At 44.9% G+C, this 23,173-nt stretch overlaps 1 protein-coding gene across 1 annotated transcript; it reads left to right on the top strand.

Moving 5' to 3' along the window:
- Positions 1-244: 244 nt before the first annotated feature.
- On the top strand, positions 245-12,401 carry LOC119384753 (uncharacterized). Its single transcript, XM_049412049.1, has 6 exons — positions 245-433; positions 4,196-4,312; positions 4,801-4,854; positions 5,785-5,838; positions 6,809-6,862; positions 12,393-12,401. The coding sequence occupies exons 1-6, from the start codon at positions 245-247 to the stop codon at positions 12,399-12,401; spliced, it is 477 nt and encodes a 158-aa protein (XP_049268006.1).
- Positions 12,402-23,173: the final 10,772 nt, after the last annotated feature.

Consider the following 23,173-nt stretch of genomic DNA (forward strand, 5'->3'; position numbering starts at 1 on the left):
AGTGTTCCTCTGCTTTATTCATGGCTGTAGAACATGCTGTAGAGGAATGGAAAGCTGGGCCAGTTGGTGACTCTCCTTGACTATAAAAACACAGCGCAACGACGACGCAGACGACACGATCATTGCGCTGGTGTTTGTCTTTTCGTCTTCTTTGTCCACGTCGTGGTTGCGCGGTGTTTCAATTTATTCGTGGCTGTTTGTCCATTTGTTATTAATGTATGCGAATGCGCGTATGTATTGTTGCATGCTTTCAAACAGCTTTCCCAAAGATCTCCGTCATCGGAGGCTATGGATCGAAGCCATAAAACCCGGTCAACGCGACTGGGAACCGGCGAAGTCGGCTTGTGTGTGCTCAAAACACTTTGCACTTGAACACTTCAATCGGGCGTCGCCGCTGGTAGTTCGCCTCCACGAGGATGCCGTCCCTGCCCCGGTGAGAGACCGCAATAACTGCGCCCTGGAGATTTAAATGCTCAACTTTTATTAGCTGCGACGCGTAAATTGAATGCGTGCTCGTACTTCGGCATATTTATTCGGCGGATTGTACAGGAAATGAAAAAAAAATTAATATATTGCTTTAAGCATTACGCTGGCGAGGCTACAGTGCTGTCTTTGCTGTCTTGTCGTGCAGATCACAATGAAGTTAATTATATGACTGCATGCAATTTATGAGAAAAGTTCTGATGATGTTCTTCTAGCTGACAAAGGTTTATCTGTTACATAATGCGCCCCTTTATTTTTAAACAAGTAAGAAGCTCTGAAGCACTGATAAAAAATAAGGCTACACTTGTCAAAATTAACTTTAGAAACAGCGCTAAAAGACGGGACAAAGAAAGGACACAAACCACGGCGCTGACTAACAACCAAATGTGTTTTATTCTTCCAGTCTGCCTATATATACTCCGCCACAATCTCAGGGAAACAAAAGCACAGAAACAAAGAAAAAATTGAATAGCCTGCGCAGAGGCTCAAAAATCCTCAATCGGACAGAAACGTCTACTCTTTCGGAAGGAGGGAGATCGAGGGGGGGCTGACACATGCTTCTCCGCCATTATAGATATGATACGCTTCAGAAATGACACGCGCCCGTTCATCATGGTACTTCGACAGGAAAATGGAATCTTTAAAAGATGGCTGGCAACCACATTCCTTACAGTGAAGCGACAACTGACTATCTCTGGCTTGTTTACGGACGTTGTTCGCATGCTCGCGCATACGGTCATTAGCGCACCGCCCCGTTTGTCCAACATAGTAACGGCCGCAAGAAAGAGGTATCTTATACACAACACTATCACAACATTCCACGTACTTCTGGCGATGCTTCTTGCTGCATCTTTTCGTCTTGGTCTCTCGATTTACTTGCTGACACAGGCTACCAAGCTTATTTTTGGCTGAAAACAACAGTCTAACGCCTGCCCTGCTGACCACTTTCTTGAGATTATGTGCCACCTTGTGCACATAAGGAATGACCACTACTTTTTTTCTGCGGGTGTGTCACTGATTGAACAGTAGGTGAGCACTTGCTTTTAAACCGGGCACGAGGCTTTCTGCGATACTGGTCAAAAGCGTTCCTGGAAAACCTGCAAGCTTCAGGCGTGCTACTTGAGAACTAAAGCTCGCTTCGACTTGGTGATCACAGGACCTCTCAAGCGCCGCCTTCATGCAAGCCTTGCAATACCGCGCTTGACAATTTTTGAATGCGCAGAGGAGAAAAGGGAGAACGCTCTTTTGAGACCTGGGCGCATAACACCAACATACATGGCTGTTTGAGAACGAAAGTTCCAAGTCCAAGAAGCGTAGCCTATTGTCTGAAGGATGCTCAGTGGTCAATTCAAATGGACTTAATTCCGCGAGGAACACGTCAAAAATTTCCGCAGCAGGCTGCAGGTCATGAGAGTTAGTGCTATAAAAAATTAAAAAGTCGTCCACGTATCGCATCACCTTACCGTGCTAGTCTGTCTGAGCTGGCTCGTCGAGATTACGGTCATAGCTGGCTAGTAGAATGTCACTGAGAACAGGGGCGATGCATGAGCCTATGCAGACTCCTTTCCGTTGAATAAAAAGCTTATCGTCGAAACTGATGAAGGTGGATTGCATGTAAAACTTTAAAAACTCTAAAAACTTGTCTACAGTGATTCCACATGCGTTCTGAAACTTAACAACACCGTATCTGTCAATGCAATTACCAACTTCGGCACACACATCATCCTGAGGTAACGAATAATATAGGTCTTTAACATCGACCGAAAAAGCACAAGCACCCACTGGACAGTCTTCCCGGAGAAAGGCAGAAACGGTACCTGGGGTCCTTATGAGGAAAGGGTCGTCGATGTCAAGGAGGCACAAAAACCTTTGCAGGAACACACCAACTTCTCGTTGCCAGGTTCCGCGCTCAGAAACGATCGCCCGGAACGACTTTTAATTTTTATAGCACTAACTCTCATGACCTGCAGCCTGCTGCGGAAATTTTTGACGTGTTCCTCGCGGAATTAAGTCCATTTGAATTGACCACTGAGCATCCTTCAGACAATAGGCTACGCTTCTTGGACTTGGAACTTTCGTTCTCAAACAGCCATGTATGTTGGTGTTATGCGCCCAGGTCTCAAAAGAGCCTTCTCCCTTTTTCCTCTGCGCATTCAAAAATTGTCAAGCGCGGTATTGCAAGGGCTTGCATGAAGGCGGCGCTTGAGAGGTCCTGTGATCACCAAGTCGAAGCGAGCTTTAGTTCTCAAGTAGCACGCCTGAAGCTTGCAGGTTTTCCAGGAACGCTTTTGACCAGTATCGCAGAAAGCCTCGTGCCCGGTTTTAAAAGCAAGTGCTCACCTACTGTTCAATCAGTGACACACCCGCAGAAAAAAGTAGTGGTCATTCCTTATGTGCACAAGGTGGCACATAATCTCAAGAAAGTGGTCAGCAGGGCAGGCGTTAGACTGTTGTTTTCAGCCAAAAATAAGCTTGGTAGCCTGTGTCAGCAAGTAAATCGAGAGACCAAGACGAAAAGATGCAGCAAGAAGCATCGCCAGAAGTACGTGGAATGTTGTGATAGTGTTGTGTATAAGATACCTCTTTCTTGCGGCCGTTACTATGTTGGACAAACGGGACGGTGCGCTAATGACCGTATGCGCGAGCATGCGAACAACGTCCGTAAACAAGCCAGAGATAGTCAGTTGTCGCTTCACTGTAAGGAATGTGGTTGCCAGCCATCTTTTAAAGATTCCATTTTCCTGTCGAAGTACCATGATGAACGGGCGCGTGTCATTTCTGAAGCGTATCATATCTATAATGGCGGAGAAGCATGTGTCAGCCCCCCCTCGATCTCCCTCCTTCCGAAAGAGTTGACGTTTCTGTCCGATTGAGGATTTTTGAGCCTCTGCGCAGGCTATTCAATTTTTTCTTTGTTTCTGTGCTTTTGTTTCCCTGAGATTGTGGCGGAGTATATATAGGCAGACTGGAAGAATAAAACACATTTGGTTGTTAGTCAGCGCCGTGGTTTGTGTCCTTTCTTTGTCCCGTCTTTTAGCGCTGTTTCTAAAGTTAATCATAAACCAACCAGCCCAAATCCGTACCTTACTTGTCAAAATTTCATTTAATTAGTCCTACTTCACAAATTTTAGGAATTACAGTGCATTCAAGTTTGAGCACTGTATTGTGCTCTGTTGCAGCATTGCCATCCCTGTGATTATTCATAGTGTGTAGCTGCTATTTCTTGCATGCAAATGTGTTAACTGAGACGCATAGGTGTGTTAATTTGGTTCAGCATTTTTGTTGTCATATGCACTTGCCTTAGAACCAGGAAACTGTGAGTAATAGATACTTTGCTTGCAGAGCACTGTGATTTATTTGACGGATTAATTTGAAAAATGAAGCACAGAGTAAATGTTGCACGCTATGAAACTAAAACAGGCAGCACAAAGGGAAAAATAACGGCATAAAGCACTGTGTGATGGAAAGCTTCGATCGCAGTTCTCCATTTTTTGTCCTTCGTACACATTCTACGTTAACTTTTAATGGAGAGCTCCATGTGACAGCTTGGCAAGCCTGAGCAAAGTGAACCCCTCTACTCTCCTTTATAGTATTGTAGAAACTGCTATACTGTGAATTCCTGTTTATTGAATTACTTGCGTTTTGATAACTACAACGGAGGCTTGTGTGCCACTTTAAATCTGTCATGCACCTCATTATTCATTTGCAACAGACACCCCTTTCACAGCAGCGAGGAGGTGGTGCAGGTACCGCTGCGACTGCTCAGCAGGATACCCAGCCAGAAATGACAGCCCTGAGTAGCCCTCCTGGAGCCTCTCCGCAGCAACAGGTATCTCATGACAGTGCCGTTTCGTGATTACTCACAGCTATCCGAACAAGGACAGTGGCTGTATTTGAGTCGCAGCGGGAGTCACAGCCAGATAAATTTTTATTTAAGGCATTCCTTCCTGTATCTGTTGACAGGACTTCTGTCCAAATTGTGTTGACACACCAGCAATCTTTCTTATTCGTTAAGGAAGCTTCTTAGTTTTCATAAATAGTTGCTTTTCATAGATGCTTCGGGCACTGAGAAGTCCGTGAGGATTTTCTTGTGGCTTCGTGCTATCAACAGGTGGTTGTGTATCTTACATTTCTTAACCCTTCAGCCACCTTGCGGGATTCTATAGAATTCATATGAAATTTTCCTTAATCCTCCAGGCAGTACTCGAAACACTCCAGTCATGTGATGCTTATTCTTCAATTTAATAGCTGCTTAAAATAAAATACCAGTGATGTTCTGGTACAAGCATGTTTCTGCAAAAGAAATCTTATTTCCAGGGACCTATGGATTTAAGTGAAATCCCAGAGACCCCGCCAGGCCTATCACAACAGGTATATTACAATATGCCATTTTGTGACTACAACTACATGAGGCGTTAGAGTGGCTGTACTTATGTCACTCAAGGAGTCGCTAACAGATTAATTTTTCTGTAAGACATTGCATTTGGTACAAGCTTACAGTAATATTAGTCAGAATCATCTTGGCGCACTGGAAATTTGCCCTAAAACTTCAGGCAGCAATCAATGCACTCTAGTTGTGTTATGCTTCTCCGTCATTTTTAATAGCTGCTTGAAAAAATAACCAGTTGTGTCTGGGTACAAGCATGTTTCTACAGTTTAAAATCTTTTTCCCAGGAACCTGTGGATGTCGCTGACAGCCAGGGGTCTCTGCCAGGTCCATAACGACAGGTACTTTACAATATGTGATTTTGTTACTACCTGTTGCCAACAGATAAGGTTTATGTAGAGCATTGCTTCTGGCACCAGCTCACAGGAATATTAGTCCGAATGGCCTCGGTGCTCTAGCAATTTGCCTTAAACCTTCTGGTAGCATTCTACGCACTCTAGTAGTGTTATGATTCTCGGTCATTTTTCATAGCTGCTTGAAATAAATAACCAGTTGTGTTTGGGTGCAAGCATGTTTCTACAGTTTAAAATCTTTTTCCCAGGAACCTGTGGATGTCGCTGACAACCAGGGGTCTCTGCCAGGTCCATCACGACAGGTACTTTACAATATATGATTTGTTACTACCTGTAGCCAACAGATAAATTTTATGTAGAGCATTGCTTCTGGCAACAGCTCACAGGAATATTAGTCTGAATGGCCTCGGTGCTCTAGCAATTTGCCTTAAACCTTGAGGTAGCATTTTACGCACTCTAGTAGTGTTATGATTCTCGGCCATTTTTCATAGCTGCTTGAAATAAACAACCAGTTGTGTTTGGGTACAAGCAAGTTTCTACATTACAAGATTTTTTTCTCAGGAACCTGTGGATGTCGCTGACAGCGAGGAGTCTCTGCCGAGCCTATCACAACAGGTACGTCGCAACATGTGATTTTGGGACTACGAGTAGCCAACAGATAAATTTTATGTAGAGCATTGCTTCTGGCACCAGCTCACAAGGACATTAGTCTGAATGGTTTTGACGCTCTAGCAATTTGCCCTAAAGGACCCCTGACGCCAAGTTTGGAAACTCGAAATGGTTGTGTTGTTTTATAATCCTGGATGCGTGGGGACTTCTTACCGATTATGAGTATTGAACATTGCCCTCGAGATATTTTAATATGTTTTTAATGTAAGCGTGAGTGCTCATCTGAATTTTCAGTACCTCGCAACGTCACCACTAGTATGTCGGAGACAGAGGTCCCATGTGATGTTACATGAGTAAAGGGAGTATTGTCGAAATCGGAGAGTACTTGCAGGGCACACACAATACCCCGACTGGCATCTGGCAAGGACTATTGTTTGTCACCTATCATGCTGTCTCGTAGTAGTGCTCAGTTCTGGCTGCTTCAGCCAGGAATGCTTTTCTTTGTTTGTTTTCTTGGAGGGGAGGAGGGGGAGAGAACAGTATTGAAGCACATCGTTTCATTCTTTATTGTGCACGGGGCACCGATTTGACTACTGAGCTTTCAACGACAGTGAAGCTTGAGTGCACATGACCTTAAGTGCTCCCTGGCTGTGGGCCACTAGTTTATTATGGTATTTAGGCGGGTGTTTCAAACTGATGCAAATTTGTAGTCAGTTAACGATGCAAGCATTAATTATATAATGTGTTATAACATTTACGATTCAATTTCTGGATTACCAGAGCTTCATTACGAAGTTACAAATTATGGTAAAAAAGTCGAAAGCAAAACTTTTGTTGTCAGGAGACCGCTAAACATTCAGGCAGCACTCAAGCACTCTAGTAATGTTATGCTTCTTCATTTTATTAGCTGCTTAAAATAAAATAGCAGCCATGCTTTCGTATACAAGCATGTTTCTGCAATATAAATTGTTTTCAGGAGCCTATGGATGTTGCTGACAGCCAGGAGACTCTGCCAGACCCATCACAACAGGTACTTTACATTCTAAAAAGACAGGGCGTGCAAACAAGGACACAAGAAAGAAGTCAGGACACCACAAACGCCGACTAACAACTGAAGAGACGCACAACGGCTGAAAAGAAAGAAGGCACGAAAACTTATCTGCGCATGCCCATGCAACAGGCGAACCTATCAATCCGGCACGCGTGGCGGTCTACGTTGAAGATAACTGTTAAGGCATTTGATTTCATCTTTATGCAAGTTAATCGACGGTTGGCTCACGCATGCGTTACCACTATTCTCGATATGCCATGCTTCTATCATCAGGCGCGTTTCTTCATTTCTATGACGGTACAACACTGCGCATTCATCGAATTTTGGCGTGCACTTACAATCTCGACAATGTAAAGATAGATTAGAAGGTGAGCCTCCTGTTAGCGATCTCTTATGTTCTAATAATCTCTGGTTGATGCATCGGCCCGTCTGTCCTACGTAGAAGCGGCCGCAGCTGAAAGGGATCTTATACACCACACTCGTACGGCAATCAGTGAATTTGTTGGTGTGTTTTACGAAACAAATATCGGTCCGCTTCTTGTCTTTTACTCGCTCATTCTTCCTCTGCACAGCGGCGCAAATCTTACCTAGCTTATTGGCAGCCGTGAAAACAACATTAACGCCGTATCTACTTCCTACTTTCTTTAGCCTGTGAGACACGCAATGAATGTACGGTATACCTACGACACGTTTCTTCTTATCGCTTTCTGCAACCATGCTCGGACTTAACACAATAGACTTCTTTAAACGTTCAGCGACCGTGGCCACTGCATCACGAGGATACCCTACATCTAAAAGACGCGTAACCTGTGCGTTAAAGCTATCACTCATTTTGTGCTCACACGACTTGGTGAGGGCTGATTTAAGGCAAGACATGGCGATACCGTTTTTTACAACCTTCGAGTGCTTCGACGAAAAATTTAACAGCGGTTTCGAAGATCTAGGAGAATACTGCCAGCACACGTGGTTCTTCTGGAACGTTAAAGAAATGTCTAGAAATTGTATTCCATTATTCTGAGGCACCTCTTTAGTAAATCTCAGCCCACCTCCATTAATTTCAAATTTTTCGCTCACGGAAGTTACCACCTTTTCAAAGTCCTCACCACTACAAAAGATCAAGTAATCGTCCACATAACGAAAAACCTTAATAACCGAATTACCTAAGGCGCCTTCCAAAAGATTGTCAATCTTGCTAAGGTATAAATCACTAAGAACCGGAGCAACCTTAGAACCAATACATATCCCTGATTTCTGCACATAAACGCCTTCCTTCCAACCTACAAGCGTCGACTTTAAATACATGGAAAGGATTTCTAGAAAAGCCCCGGTAGAAACACCACATTTATCGGTGAAAACGGTCTGGTGCGCTTGTTCGTTAATACATTCATTAACACAATTTAACAACTCCTCATGCGGCAAAGAATAATACAGGTCTTCAATATCCATACTAAAAGCCTTACAACAGCCGGGGTTCTCCTCGGAGAGGAACTGCACTAGTGCCTGAGAATTACGCATACGAAAAGGGTCTGAAAAACTCAAAGAGGTTAAGCAGTTCTGCAAATAACTAGATACAGCGACTTGCCAGGTGCCTTGCTCTGAAACGATTGCTCGAAATGGGATCTCGTTCTTATGTGTTTTGGCTGAAAAAAACAATTCTAAAGTAAGTGATTTAGCCTTCTTGACATTACAAGCTATTCTCTCAAGATTATGTCTTAACAAAAGGTCGACAGCACGTTGCCTGACTACCGATGGCTTAAGTTTTACCGTCCTAAAATTCTTTTCTATGGCTGTTAATGCTTTTTCTGAGAACAAACTGTCCGGCATAATTACAAAATACCCTTCCTTATCTGAAATTACTGGCCTGAGTTTCTTTTCGACACAGTAATTAACCAAAGGCTGGACAGGATCAGAACACTTGAGATGCATATTTGAACCCTTGATGCTAGCAACGCAGTCTGAAATGCAGTGGGAACGCTCTTCTTCAGGAACAAGTCTAGTGATTGTACGCGGCAAACTTAAAACGTCTATTGGTTTCAGGTTCGGCTTAAAACAGTATTTAGGACCTAAGGCTAGGGTTTTACGGTGACTATCATCTAAGGCAGCTCCTCCAAGGACTAGCAAGTTATTTTGCGATGAAACAGTAGAAATAATCTTCCTCTTACATGGTTGAAGTTCTCGAAGTTTTACCCTCCATATGAATTCCGCATGCTGGTTAGCTACCCTCATCCAGTCGGCGTACATCTGCTTCTGGCGGCGATCGTCACGCGAAGTCGAACAACGGACCTTGAGGCATTCCTGGTAAAATCTCACTTGACGCCATGATTCCGCGGTCAATATGGCACATATCCTCCTGGCATGTCCGGTAGATGGTTGCAGAAACCCGCACAACAGTTGAACTTCAACTGGGCAAACTCTATTCTTAGAAAACCATGAAAAAGTTCTAGCACGGACCAAGCAAATAGCAATTAAAGAAGCCAAAGAGGCAGGATTGTTCAGATAAGTAGGAGAACACGGAAAAGGGCTCAGAGTACTAGAAATGAAGCTTAGAATAACAGAGAGCTGAGCTAGTTGGTAAGTATTCATTCTAAAAAGACAGGGCGTGCAAACAAGGACACAAGAAAGAAGTCAGGACACCACAAACGCCGACTAACAACTGAAGAGACGCACAACGGCTGAAAAGAAAGAAGGCACGAAAACTTATCTGCGCATGCCCATGCAACAGGCGAACCTATCAATCCGGCACGCGTGGCGGTCTACGTTGAAGATAACTGTTAAGGCATTTGATTTCATCTTTATGCAAGTTAATCGACGGTTGGCTCACGCATGCGTTACCACTATTCTCGATATGCCATGCTTCTATCATCAGGCGCGTTTCTTCATTTCTATGACGGTACAACACTGCGCATTCATCGAATTTTGGCGTGCACTTACAATCTCGACAATGTAAAGATAGATTAGAAGGTGAGCCTCCTGTTAGCGATCTCTTATGTTCTAATAATCTCTGGTTGATGCATCGGCCCGTCTGTCCTACGTAGAAGCGGCCGCAGCTGAAAGGGATCTTATACACCACACTCGTACGGCAATCAGTGAATTTGTTGGTGTGTTTTACGAAACACACCAATAGCTACCTTCCGCATTCTGTTTAGCTACCCGGTTAGCTAACTCGGGTAGCTACCAGCATGCGGGTAATTCATATGGAGGGTAAAACTTCGAGAACTTCACCATGTAAGAGGAAGATTATTTCTACTGTTTCATCGCAAAATAACTTGCTAGTCCTTGGAGGAGCTGCCTTAGATGATAGTCACCGTAAAACCCTAACCTTAGGTCCTAAATACTGTTTTAAGCCGAACCTGAAAACCAATAGACGTTTTAAGTTTGCCGCGTACAATCACTAGACTTGTTCCTGAAGAAGAGCGTTCCCACTGCATTTCAGACTGCGTTGCTAGCATCAAGGGTTCAAATATGCATCTCAAGTGTTCTGATCCTGTCCAGCCTTTGGTTAATTACTGTGTCGAAAAGAAACTCAGGCCAGTAATTTCAGATAAGGAAGGGTATTTTGTAATTATGCCGGACAGTTTGTTCTCAGAAAAAGCATTAACAGCCATAGAAAAGAATTTTAGGACGGTAAAACTTAAGCCATCGGTAGTCAGGCAACGTGCTGTCGACCTTTTGTTAAGACATAATCTTGAGAGAATAGCTTGTAATGTCAAGAAGGCTAAATCACTTACTTTAGAATTGTTTTTTTTCAGCCAAAACACATAAGAACGAGATCCCATTTCGAGCAATCGTTTCAGAGCAAGGCACCTGGCAAGTCGCTGTATCTAGTTATTTGCAGAACTGCTTAACCTCTTTGAGTTTTTCAGACCCTTTTCGTATGCGTAATTCTCAGGCACTAGTGCAGTTCCTCTCCGAGGAGAACCCCGGCTGTTGTAAGGCTTTTAGTATGGATATTGAAGACCTGTATTATTCTTTGCCGCATGAGGAGTTGTTAAATTGTGTTAATGAATGTATTAACGAACAAGCGCACCAGACCGTTTTCACCGATAAATGTGGTGTTTCTACCGGGGCTTTTCTAGAAATCCTTTCCATGTATTTAAAGTCGACGCTTGTAGGTTGGAAGGAAGGCGTTTATGTGCAGAAATCAGGGATATGTATTGGTTCTAAGGTTGCTCCGGTTCTTAGTGATTTATACCTTAGCAAGATTGACAATCTTTTGGAAGGCGCCTTAGGTAATTCGGTTATTAAGGTTTTCGTTATGTGGACGATTACTTGATCTTTTGTAGTGGTGAGGACTTTGAAAAGGTGGTAACTTCCGTGAGCGAAAAATTTGAAATTAATGGAGGTGGGCTGAGATTTACTAAAGAGGTGCCTCAGAATAATGGAATACAATTTCTAGACATTTCTTTAACGTTCCAGAAGAACCACGTGTGCTGGCAGTATTCTCCTAGATCTTCGAAACCGCTGTTAAATTTTTCGTCGAAGCACTCGAAGGTTGTAAAAACGGTATCGCCATGTCTTGCCTTAAATCAGCCCTCACCAAGTCGTGTGAGCACAAAATGAGTGATAGCTTTAACGCACAGGTTACGCGTCTTTTAGATGTAGGGTATCCTCGTGATGCAGTGGCCACGGTCGCTGAACGTTTAAAGAAGTCTATTGTGTTAAGTCCGAGCATGGTTGCAGAAAGCGATAAGAAGAAACGTGTCGTAGGTATACCGTACATTCATTGCGTGTCTCACAGGCTAAAGAAAGTAGGAAGTAGATACGGCGTTAATGTTGTTTTCACGGCTGCCAATAAGCTAGGTAAGATTTGCGCCGCTGTGCAGAGGAAGAATGAGCGAGTAAAAGACAAGAAGCGGACCGATATTTGTTTCGTAAAACACACCAACAAATTCACTGATTGCCGTACGAGTGTGGTGTATAAGATCCCTTTCAGCTGCGGCCGCTTCTACGTAGGACAGACGGGCCGATGCATCAACCAGAGATTATTAGAACATAAGAGATCGCTAACAGGAGGCTCACCTTCTAATCTATCTTTACATTGTCGAGATTGTAAGTGCACGCCAAAATTCGATGAATGCGCAGTGTTGTACCGTCATAGAAATGAAGAAACGCGCCTGATGATAGAAGCATGGCATATCGAGAATAGTGGTAACGCATGCGTGAGCCAACCGTCGATTAACTTGCATAAAGATGAAATCAAATGCCTTAACAGTTATCTTCAACGTAGACCGCCACGCGTGCCGGATTGATAGGTTCGCCTGTTGCATGGGCATGCGCAGATAAGTTTTCGTGCCTTCTTTCTTTTCAGCCGTTGTGCGTCTCTTCAGTTGTTAGTCGGCGTTTGTGGTGTCCTGACTTCTTTCTTGTGTCCTTGTTTGCACGCCCTGTCTTTTTAGAATGAATACTTACCAACTAGCTCAGCTCTCTGTTATTCTAAGGTACTTTACAGTATGCGATTTAGTGGCTACAAGTCATCAACACTTAAATTTTTTGTAGGGCATTGAAACAGGTTCAGTGACAGCATTGCCAGAGATATCAGGTGCTAAATGCATGGGTGCTATATTCAAAAATCATATTGCCATCTGTATTTTTTTTCAATTTATTTTTCATAACATTTAGTGGTAAGTGTTATTTTCTGTGGCTGTATGCCAAGGTCTCAAAATATGTCAGAGTGGGCACTTATGAAAGGCAATGAACTACCCAAATTCATGCAGTAATTTCAAAGGTTTCTGAATCCGCCTTTTTCACGTTAGCCTGGCACACGCGTCCTTCCCCTAGCGGAAAGGTCGCGGAACATTAATCTCGAAGCTTTGCTTTTGGCAATACCAGCCGGCCCTAACAAAGTCCTACTAAAACGGCAGAGGGCAGCACAGGAAAATGAAAGAGGGCGGATTCATGCTGCCACACTGTTTTGCCCCTCGCTTTTGTTGGTGCAATGCTTCAAGATTATGAAAATCAGCACATTAGTTATAAAATATGTAAACATTTAATTTTGCCTCAACATGCGGGCAAGTGTGAGAGACTGTAACAATAAGTAAACTTTGCTTTCTTTTCCAATGATGTCACGAGGTATTGGTATCTAATGCACACAAGCTGCCTCTGTGGTCTAACTGAGGGCATGTCAAGCAGTCATGCGATTAGGCTCCTGTTCTGCTTCATTTCTAATTATGTCATGATGTGCGGCATGAAAAGAAGGGAAGACGAATGGGGCCACAGGCATTTTTTAAGTGGGCTGTGTCACCAAACTGCTTATACTGTGCAGGAACTACCAACTTTTCCATCCAATCTGCCATTCAATCTGCCAATCTGCCATCCACCTCTGCCTTTGTTGAGACACCAAGGAGAAGGAGACGACCAATGGTAACCTGCTCTGCCAAGCGTGCCTATTTTGCAAGCACAATCCAACACCATGAATGTCATAGCCCTGTGTATATGCTCATGTACTATCCTCGTCAAATGAAACCCGAACAGCGGCAAGCCTTCGCAACGGTATAGTGCGCGCCGTCCAGTCATCACCATTCAAATGTGCGCGCATCCGGTTTGGCCGCACTGGGCATATGCGCACCTGTCCATAGTAAAAAAAAAAGAAGATAACTGGACGGCGCGAACTATACCGTTGCAAAGGCTTGCCGCTGTTCAGGTTTCATTTGACGAGGATAGTACATATGCATATATATATAATAGTGTGAATAACCCACCCACAGCATGCACTACAGTAAAAGCTTGTTAATTCGAACTTGCAGTTGATTTGAACTGACGCCCTTGTTCCAGGACAGCCCTGTGTATTTCCATGGGGAAAACTTCCGACAATTCAAACACGATGGTTAATTCGAACTAGGAGCCCCTAATTTTTATTGCTCCTCATAGTAGTCTGCCCCAAGTGATCACAACGTGATGCAAAACCAGAACAAATTTATTGGAGATGCACAGCAATGAAACGGCACCATTTCTCAGCAGCTGAGAATTCGGATACTTGCTGGAGCTCTTGCGCCAGCTGCCAACGATGATCATGGAGCTGTGACAAAAGAAATGCAAGCAAATGTAAATTACTGATTATTTTAATTATGATTGTGCTAACTCTGCCATGTAAATAAACTTGTTTGAAAGCATAAAGAGCATCATATATTTGGCACTAAGGCTCACAGCTCACATGAATCTGTCAGGGCTTGTTTCTGGCGTATCATTGACTGATAAATTAATCGCTGTTAGAGCTCCATCAACCTAATCTGCAATATCATCTGATGCGAAAGCGTGGTAGCAGCTAATTCGCAGTAACGAGTCCGGTGGTGGCTTCTTTGAATTCCGCCCGCGTAGTGTGGTGCAATATCCGTTCATTCTAGCACCTGCGCGCTAATTTGAACTCCGCTTAATTCGAACAAATTTGTAATCTCCTTCGATTGCGATTTAATGAGCTTTTACTGTATTAGATTACCATTTAACAAAGCATGTGCAGGCACACACACTGTGTGAGTGGACTTAGTTTGATTCTGCAACAACGATTTTTACTAATAGCCACTAATTAGCGTTGTGCTCTGTATGCAAATGAATCAATAAACCCAATGAATTTTTAAGTGTGTGAGTGGCCTGCACATCAAGATGAGAAGCCTGTTATGGAATCTCCTGCTTGGATGCCTTTGCAGCTACCAGAAGAGAATCGGTGAGTCAATTTTATTGACTTGTTATACAAATGCTTCAAGGGACCACTGGAGGCATCACATAGGAGGATGTGAACTAGACCATAATTATTTGACAAACAAAACAGCTATACTGTTTGGTAAAGCAGCACTCAGCTTTACAAGCTGAGAAACACTAATGCAAGCTAAACATTCTTACAGATGTTCTCAATTAGCAAAGTATAAAGAAAACAGCAGCTCCAAATCAGTCAGCTGACAATGCGAATTTAGGTACTGAAAGTGCGAGGGATCCAGATATATTAGTAGTATTGATAGTTGAAATAAAGATTGTGTTATCGATTGTGGATTGTGGAAAGTAACTCGTTCTATTGTCTTATTTATAAGGTTAAAGACAAATTTTTATACTTTTTGTCCAAGAAAAAATAGGGTTAATGTTGTAGGTGTATAAGACTCAATGTGAGGTATGCAGCGGTAAAATATGCAACTGGGCAAGTGGTGAGGTAGCGTTATACAGTGAGGGAGAAAAAGATAAAAATTTTCTGGTCATTGCGAGTAATAGCATGCTGAGCATTTCTATCGGAGATGACACAATTCATGTTATATACAAGTAGAATTATACCATAAACCGAGCAGCTTTATTCTGCTTTCTTCGAGACACTCGGAGTACATTGTGCTTTATACATGCACAAAGTGCAATATGCGAGGCTTGTGCATTACTCTAATGATGCACTATATTTTTTTATTTCTTTTCATAGGAGGACACACCTGAAAAAGCTTATTTACGAGCAAGGGCTGCATGGTTTTCTGCAATGCAAGCTCAGTCGAGAAAAAGTATCAAAAGGTTGCAGAAAACAAGGCGGAGACTACAAAAGAAGAACGCTGAGCTTAAATCAGTTTTGTCAGAATTAACCAAGGAGAATATCCTGCTCAGAGAGCAAGTGTCCGTTCTGGGTGGCCTAGGCACTGCAAATAAGCATCTGCTTGAAAGGCAGTCCACTAAGCATGGTCGAACTACCACTCCAAATAAGTACTCCCCTGAACTGAGAACATTTGCACCAACTTTAAACTTCTATTCTCCAAGAGTCTATCAGTATGTAAGGAAAGTGTTTGATACGTGCCTCCCACATCCTAGAACGCTCAGAAAGTGATACGAGACTGTTGATGGGCAAGCAGGGCTGTCAACAGAAGCTTTCAATGCACTAAAAATGAAGTGTGCAGAGTCGGCAAGCAAAGGGCATCGAACTATCTGCAGTCTCATGGTAGATGAAATGGCAATTCGGCAGAACATTCAGTGGACAAACATAATTTTGATGGGTTTGTTGACTTTGCCACAGGTATTGACAGTGACTCGCTACCACAAGCAAAATCTGCATTTGTTATAATGGCTGTCGCTATTAATGGACGGTGGAAGTTGCCACTAGGTTACTTTCTCGTGGATGGCCTAGTTGGAACACAAAGAGCGAACCTGGTCACCCAGTGCCTCCATAAGGCACATGACGCTGGAGCTATGGTGGTTTCACTTACTTGTGATGGCGCACCTGCAAATCTGACAATGCTACAAGAGCTTGGGTGCAATTTCCAGCATGTGGGTGATCTCAAAACAACTTTTCCCCATCCAGCAAACCAAGACCCAGTAGCTGCATTTTTAGATCCGTGCCACATGTTGAAACTCGTCAGAAATGCACTGGCACATAAGAAATGCTTCATTGACCACCAGGGAGGAACGGTTGCTTGGGGGCATATTGAGTGTCTTCATAATGTCCAGCAGAAAGAAGGCCTACACTTAGCGAATAAGCTGCGCAGAGCCCACATTGAGTGGCAACGACAGCCCATGAAGGTCAGACTCGCTGCCCAAGTAATGAGTACTTCTGTAGCGACAGCATTAGCTGAGTGCAGGGAACTTCGCATAGAAGTCTTTTGTGGCTCAAAGGCAACAGAAAACTTTTTGTTAAAGATCAATGACACCTTCGATGTTCTGAATTCGAGAAGCGTACATCAAAAAAGTTGGAAGAAACCTGTAAGTGAAAGGAATATCGAAGCTGTTGATGCTATGTTCAAAAACACAACACATTATCTCTCCTCCTTGAAGAAGCCTGGACCTGGGAGACGAGTGATTGAAACAGGCGCAAAAACAGGTTTCTTAGGTGTCATTATCTGCATGCAAAGCCTGATTAGTCTTTTTCATTTCGTTGTCTCTAACAAACGACTGCTAAAGTACATTCCGGCCCACAAAATTTGCCAGGACCACCAAGAACTGTTTTTTTGGCCTGATTCGAGCACACGGTGGACATAACGACAACCCGACCACACAACAGTTTCGTGCTGCTTTCAAAAAAATCATCGTCCAAATGAACTGGCTGATGTCTCAACAGGCAACTGTTTGAGCCTAGACAGCATCGCCATACTTTCATGCAGCAGCACTTCCAAGGCTCCTTCTACCGAACTGCTGAATATATCGGCAGAAAGGAGGCAACTCCTAGACAGCAATGCTGTTGAGCAGTCTGCAATAACAGCTGCTGACTACGACTACATCGCAGCTCCTGGCTACATTGGTGAATGTGGTGGACGTAATGTGACATACATGGCAGGGTATGTAGCACATAAATTGGCCACAAAATTGACTTGTGAGCACTGCACTAGTGCACTGCTTACTAGAGAACGAGGAAGCACGCACTCGCTTATTGAACGAAAGAACAGAGGTGGGCTGACATACCCATCTAAAAGTGTGTTGAAAATATATCAGAAAACAGAGTCTGTGATCAGGACTGCAGTGCGCCTGAACAAGTTGGCATCAAAGTCACTGCTACTAGATATTGTGCATGAAGTCCTTGATTCTTTTCACAGCAAACAGCTTTTCACTGAGCTACATGACCATATGTTCGACAACCGTCCGATGGACAACCACTACATACATCTTGTTAGGAGTGTTGCTGAAACTTACGCTAACGTGCGGTTGTTCCATGTTGGAAAGCAGGCAACGGAGGGCCTGCACAGTGTCCAGGTCCGGCAGATGTTCACAAAATTGACTCAGTTTAAGGGGCAATAACTCGTGCAGTTGTTGTTCGTCACCGTTGCTGTGTTTTACTGTGTGCAAGCGTGCTGAGCTTTTCCAATAAATTTCGAACTTTGTGCTTCATGTTTATTCAGCTGAATGCAAGAAAGCAATGGTGCAATTCGGCAGGATGGTCGCCGCGGGCAGCTCGATCGCTTTTTTTTTCCAGGAGAAACGGTAAGTTAAGGGCACGCGACATTTTAGAGTCACTGTATATGCTACCTGAAGGTAGCATATACAGCAATTCTACGCGACGTAATCTAACAGCAACATCTGAATTGGTCTTCATACGTAGGGGCATGCGGCGCCTCCAGATTATCCCCGGCCTGTGTGTGTCTTAACGTTTGCACGAACGTCGTGGCACTCGAGCCTACAGTGGCACGGGTCGGTCGTCTACGACCGCATAGAAGAAAACTTTGGCGCACATAAACTTACCGCGCACAAAAGGTAAAAAATCCGAGCGCTCCAAGTTGCTTTACAAATCACCTGACTGAGTGAAACAATATTGGGTCAGGCACGTCTTTTCTACCCTTGACGCTGGAACCTTCGCTGAGCGCTCCGGGCCAATGCTTTCCAATCGTTGTCACCGTCGTGCGCGGGAACGGATCACCGCCGTCTCCCACATTAAGAGGTGTCGTTTTTTTTTTTCTTGGAAATGTAGCATTTCACCGCTAAGGGACACAACAGCACGGTGCCAAAGGCTAACAAGGAAGCTGCGCCGCGAAGCCTTTGCGGAGAAGCTGTAGCGGGCTTCGAAAACAACCACTTGAGTCTGCATGCTGAATGAACTGAACACGCAATCGTGAAGACCGACGCTCACTGTAGGCTTCCAAAACCGTGCGTCATCCGCGAAACGAAACGATCGCATAAAATGCATATTCGCAACTCTGTGGCCGGCTCTGTGGTGGTGGAGCAGAGTACACGAGCCGGCGGCGTGCCCGAGGAATCCCAGCAGCCGGTGCGAAAAAAACCACGTGACTTCCGCCACACTTTTTGCGCTGCAGCTCGGATAGCGAGGGCCTCTCCTTAGTGTTCCTTCCTCCATGCAGGTGGGTAACGCCATGGAGAAGGAGAGCGCAAATGCTGCTCAACGGCACACAAGAGCCGAGACGCTTATGTCATCGGATCCCGAAGAAGTTGCCTACGCAATTAGCGGTTCTGCGTACGAAGAATGAACAGAGGAAGGCTAAACGTGCTGCGGAGGCACTGGAGGAATGGGAGGAACGTCTAGCAAACCGGCATCGCCAGGATGCTGAGCGACGTGCCCGACCATCTCTGCAGCAGCAACAACAAGACGCCGTCGATGACGTCAAGGCTCGCCGATCGACTGCCTATACTGCGAAACTTAGCGAAAGCGCCAGTGCGACTCGATCTTTCGACACGGACTTCGTAAACACTCCGTTTGGATACGTGTGCGACGTGTGTGAAAGACTATGGCACATGAAAGACTTGACGCCGCTAAGTAGTGCCATGCGTGAAACGTTGAGTGTAGTGGTGGCGCCTGAGTGGGGTGAAACCGTGGCGCGGGTTTGTACAACGTGCAAGACCTTTCTCGTTAAGCAGAAAATTCCGCTCTTTATCGTTACCAATGGGTATGCGAAGGGGCCGATAATTAAGGAGCATTAAAAAAAGGCGTCGCATTTGCTCACGTTTTGTGTGATCACCAAACGAAACGAATGCAATGAACAAAGAAACAGAAGCAGCGGCATTTTCCCGCTGAGCACAGCGATCAATACGCAGTGCGAGACAACTTGTCAAATGACATTGAAACGTACACGAATTTAGACCGAAAAAAAAAACACCGATTCGTCGGGACTGCACATCACAAAGTTGCCATGTGCACCGAAGCCGTAGTTGTAACGAAATTGTTTTTGAACTGCTCTGATAGCATCCGCGCAACAGTAGTTCTTTGTGTACTCACAAATTCTCATATTTTGCGGCCTAAAGTTCACAGCGCGGTGCCAAAACGCGCTCGTAGCAAAAGCGAAACCACCAGTACGAACATACGTGCAGACGCTCATACATGCAGAGGCACCGTCAGTCGTCGCGAACCCGTGCGATCGCTGGCTTGAGGCTTCTTTCTGTTATGCTCCGTTTGGTTATACAGGCAGTCTCCTCTAACGAGATATTTCACATAGTTAACGCAAGAGGCCGGTTCAGGGGTCTCCAACGCGGTGACCGCGTGAAGCGGGTGCTCGTTTTCTGCAAAAAGACAGCGACTGTAGACTATCTTGTGCTTTCAGTTCGTTGAAAATCATTATTTTGACAGTAAAGAACACAGTTCCTTTCGAAAGTAGTTACAGAAATGCCCTGGAGGGCTTCCGCGAGGTGTTTTTGTAGAGCGCCGACAGCAAAACCTATAGGGAGCGCGCTGGCGGTATCCTACCTAGCACGCAATCGAGGCGCATCCGATAGAGGGCGACTCCGTAACTCCTCGCGGCCAATAGCATGTCTACTTCGCCTTGGAAGACGCCCCTCGGGCTTCGACAACCAAGAGTGAGATCTGACGACGTGGGATATTTTTCGCACCAGGTTCTGTATCGATTGTCGATCGGAAACAGCCAGTCACTACGGCTAGCGGCTGTGCCAACCGAAAGAGGGCAGGCGGATTTTTTCGAGCCTCTTTAAAGCTCACGATATGACAGGAGGGAAAGGGAACAAAGTGTGGCGTCTACAGTCACACTGATAAAGTGTAATCTAAAACATCTTCTCTTGCTGATACAAAAAAAAAGTCTAGGAAACTTCATGAAAGTTGTTCTCGTAATGCAACCGTCGAGGTTCCATACGTTGGCGGGTTGACTTTGGTACACTTCCAGAGCTGACGCCTCATGGTCGGCACCTTGCGTTACTGTTGTGGGATCCACCATCGCTTGCCAATTTCCGTGCGCCTGTTCTCCAGGGCTATCTATGTTTTGGTAGGATATTCCGGAACGGACACCAGCCTCGGCAAGAGCGGAAACCTCTGGAGCTTTTACATTGATTATATAGGCGTTCACTTTCGAAGACTGACGGCGGCTCTGCGCTTTTGCGTTAGGCACACGCCATGCTTAAACATGCACTGCCACTACGTGCACCCCCCCCCCCCCCCCCGCAGCCTTATGCCACGACCAAAGAAGCCGAAGTTGGTGTATGCACGAATGTGAGTTGCAGTGTTTCTGCCATTCCCGGTGAATATGAGTGGATTAAGGCGAGAGAACACCTCTGAGTGCGCGTAGACCTGTCAGCATGAGTGAGTGCGAGTTTACGTGAATGAGCACCTGTTCGATATGGCGCGACCATAGTAGCAGAAGTGGGTGAATGCGCGACTGTGAGTTCCAGTGTTTTTGTTACTGTCGGTGAATATGAGTGGAACAAAGTGAGCGAACTCTTGGGAGTGCAAGTAGACCTGTCAACGTGAGTGAGTGCCAGTTGTCGTGAATGAGCACCTGTTTAAAAAGCCGCGACATCAGAAGCAGAAGTGGGCATATGCACAAATGTGAGTAGCAGTGTCTGTGTCCATCCCGGTGAATATGAGTGCATTCAGGCGAGCGAACACTTGTGAAAGCGAGTAGACCTGTCAACGCCAGTGAGTGCGGGTTGACGTGAAGGAGTACCTGTTTCATATGCCGCTACCTTAGTAGCAGAAGTGGGCGTAGCACCAATGTGACTTGCAGTGTTTGTATCAATCCCGGTGAATATGTGTGGATTAAGTCAAGCAAACACGTGGGAGTGCGAGTAGACCTGTCAACGTGAGTCAGTGCGAGTTGACGTGAATAACCACCTGTTTGATATGGCGCGGCCTTAGTAGCAGAATTGGGTGTATGAACGAATGTGAGTTGCAGTGCCTGTGTCAATCCGGTGAGTATGAGTGAATTAAGTCGAGCAAACACTTGTGAGTGCGAGTACACTTGTAAACGTGAGCGAGTGCGAGTTGACGTGAACGAGCGCCTGTTGATATGGCGCGACCTTAGTAGCAGAAGTCGGCGTATGCACGACTATGAGTTCCAGTGTTTTTGTCAATGCCGGTAAATATGAGTGGATTAAAGCAAGCGAACCCTTGTGAGTGCGTGTAGACCTATCAATGTGAGTGAGTGCAGGTTGAAGTGAATGAGCGCCTGCTTGATATGCCGCGACCTTAGTAGAAGTAGGCGTATGTACGAATGTGAGTTGCAGTGTTTGTGTCATTCCCGGTGAATATGAGTGAATTAGGGCGAGCGAACACTTGTGAGTGTGTGTAAACATGTCAACGTGAGTGAGTGCAGGTTGAAGCGAATGAGCACCTGCTTGATATGCCGCGACCTTAGTAGCAGAAATGGGCGTATGGACGACTTTGAGTTCCAGTGTTTGTGTCGATCCCGGTGAATATGATTGGATTAAAGAGAGCGACCACTTGTGAATGCGAGTAGACTTGTCAATAGACATACAGACAGACAGACAGACAGACAGACAGACAGACAGACAGACAGATAGATAGATAGATAGATAGATAGATAGATAGATAGATAGATAGATAAATAGATAGATAGATAGATAGATAGATAGATAGATAGATAGATAGATAGATAGATAGATAGATATATAGATAGATAGATAGATAGATAGATATATAGATAGATAGATAGATAGATAGATAGATAGATAGATAGATAGATAGATAGATACGCTCAAAGTGTCGCAGAAGTTCGCTAAGAAATGCTTCGCATTTAAAAATGGTTGACGTTATGAAGGTGTTCAGGGAACAAGGGCAGGGACTCGCGTTCACATGCGAGATCCCACAGAACGATACTTTGCAGTACTTCGACCTTCAGATGGTTTTTTGCCCTGAGGAGATATGCTGGCAGTATAGACCAAGATCGAAAAATGGTTTGCACAGCTATCAGTCTGACCACTCGAGACTTGTGAAAAACGGCATTGCGATGTCATGCATCCGGTCTGCGATATCAAAGTCCTGCCCGCACCTGGTGAACCAAAGCGTTCACGAACGGGCGAAAAAATTGCAGCAGGCAGATTACCCTGATGCTGTAATAGCAGCCACCAGTGAACGTGTGCTAAAATAAGTAAGAGCACCTGGAAAGTCAGCGCCGGAAGGAAGAAGTGAGCAAAACAGGCCGTGCTCGGTGATCCCTTACATTCACGGATTATCCCACCGCTTCAAGAGAGTGGCGGCACGCTTTAACGTTAGTGTTGTTTTCTCAGCCACAAATAAGCTAAAGGAGATTTGCCCGGACTGCAGTACCGGCAAAAAAGAAACGAAGAAGCAAGAGGTCAGTGCACCATGAAGAATGGTGCACAAAGCCTTCGCTTTGTGTCTTGTGTAAAGGGGTTGTGTACCAGATCGCAATTTCAGGTGGGAAAGCTTACGTGGGCCAGGCTGGCCGCTGCCTGAACATTCGTCTGCGCGAGCACCACAGCTCCTTAAAATGTGCTCCGTCGTCGAATTTGGCCTTACATTGCCGTCAGTGTGGTTGCGATCCGCAGCTTGAACTAACCTCCGTTTTATCCCGTCGCAGGGTACAAATACCTCGCGAGATAGAAGAGGCTTGCGTCATCCAGAGGCAAGGCACCTTGTGCATAAGCCAGCCGTCTGTACACCTACACGATAAGGAGTTATCATTCCTTAGCGTA

This window comes from Rhipicephalus sanguineus, chromosome 1, assembly GCF_013339695.2.
Source record: "Rhipicephalus sanguineus isolate Rsan-2018 chromosome 1, BIME_Rsan_1.4, whole genome shotgun sequence".
In the NCBI taxonomy this organism is placed as follows: domain Eukaryota; kingdom Metazoa; phylum Arthropoda; class Arachnida; order Ixodida; family Ixodidae; genus Rhipicephalus; species Rhipicephalus sanguineus.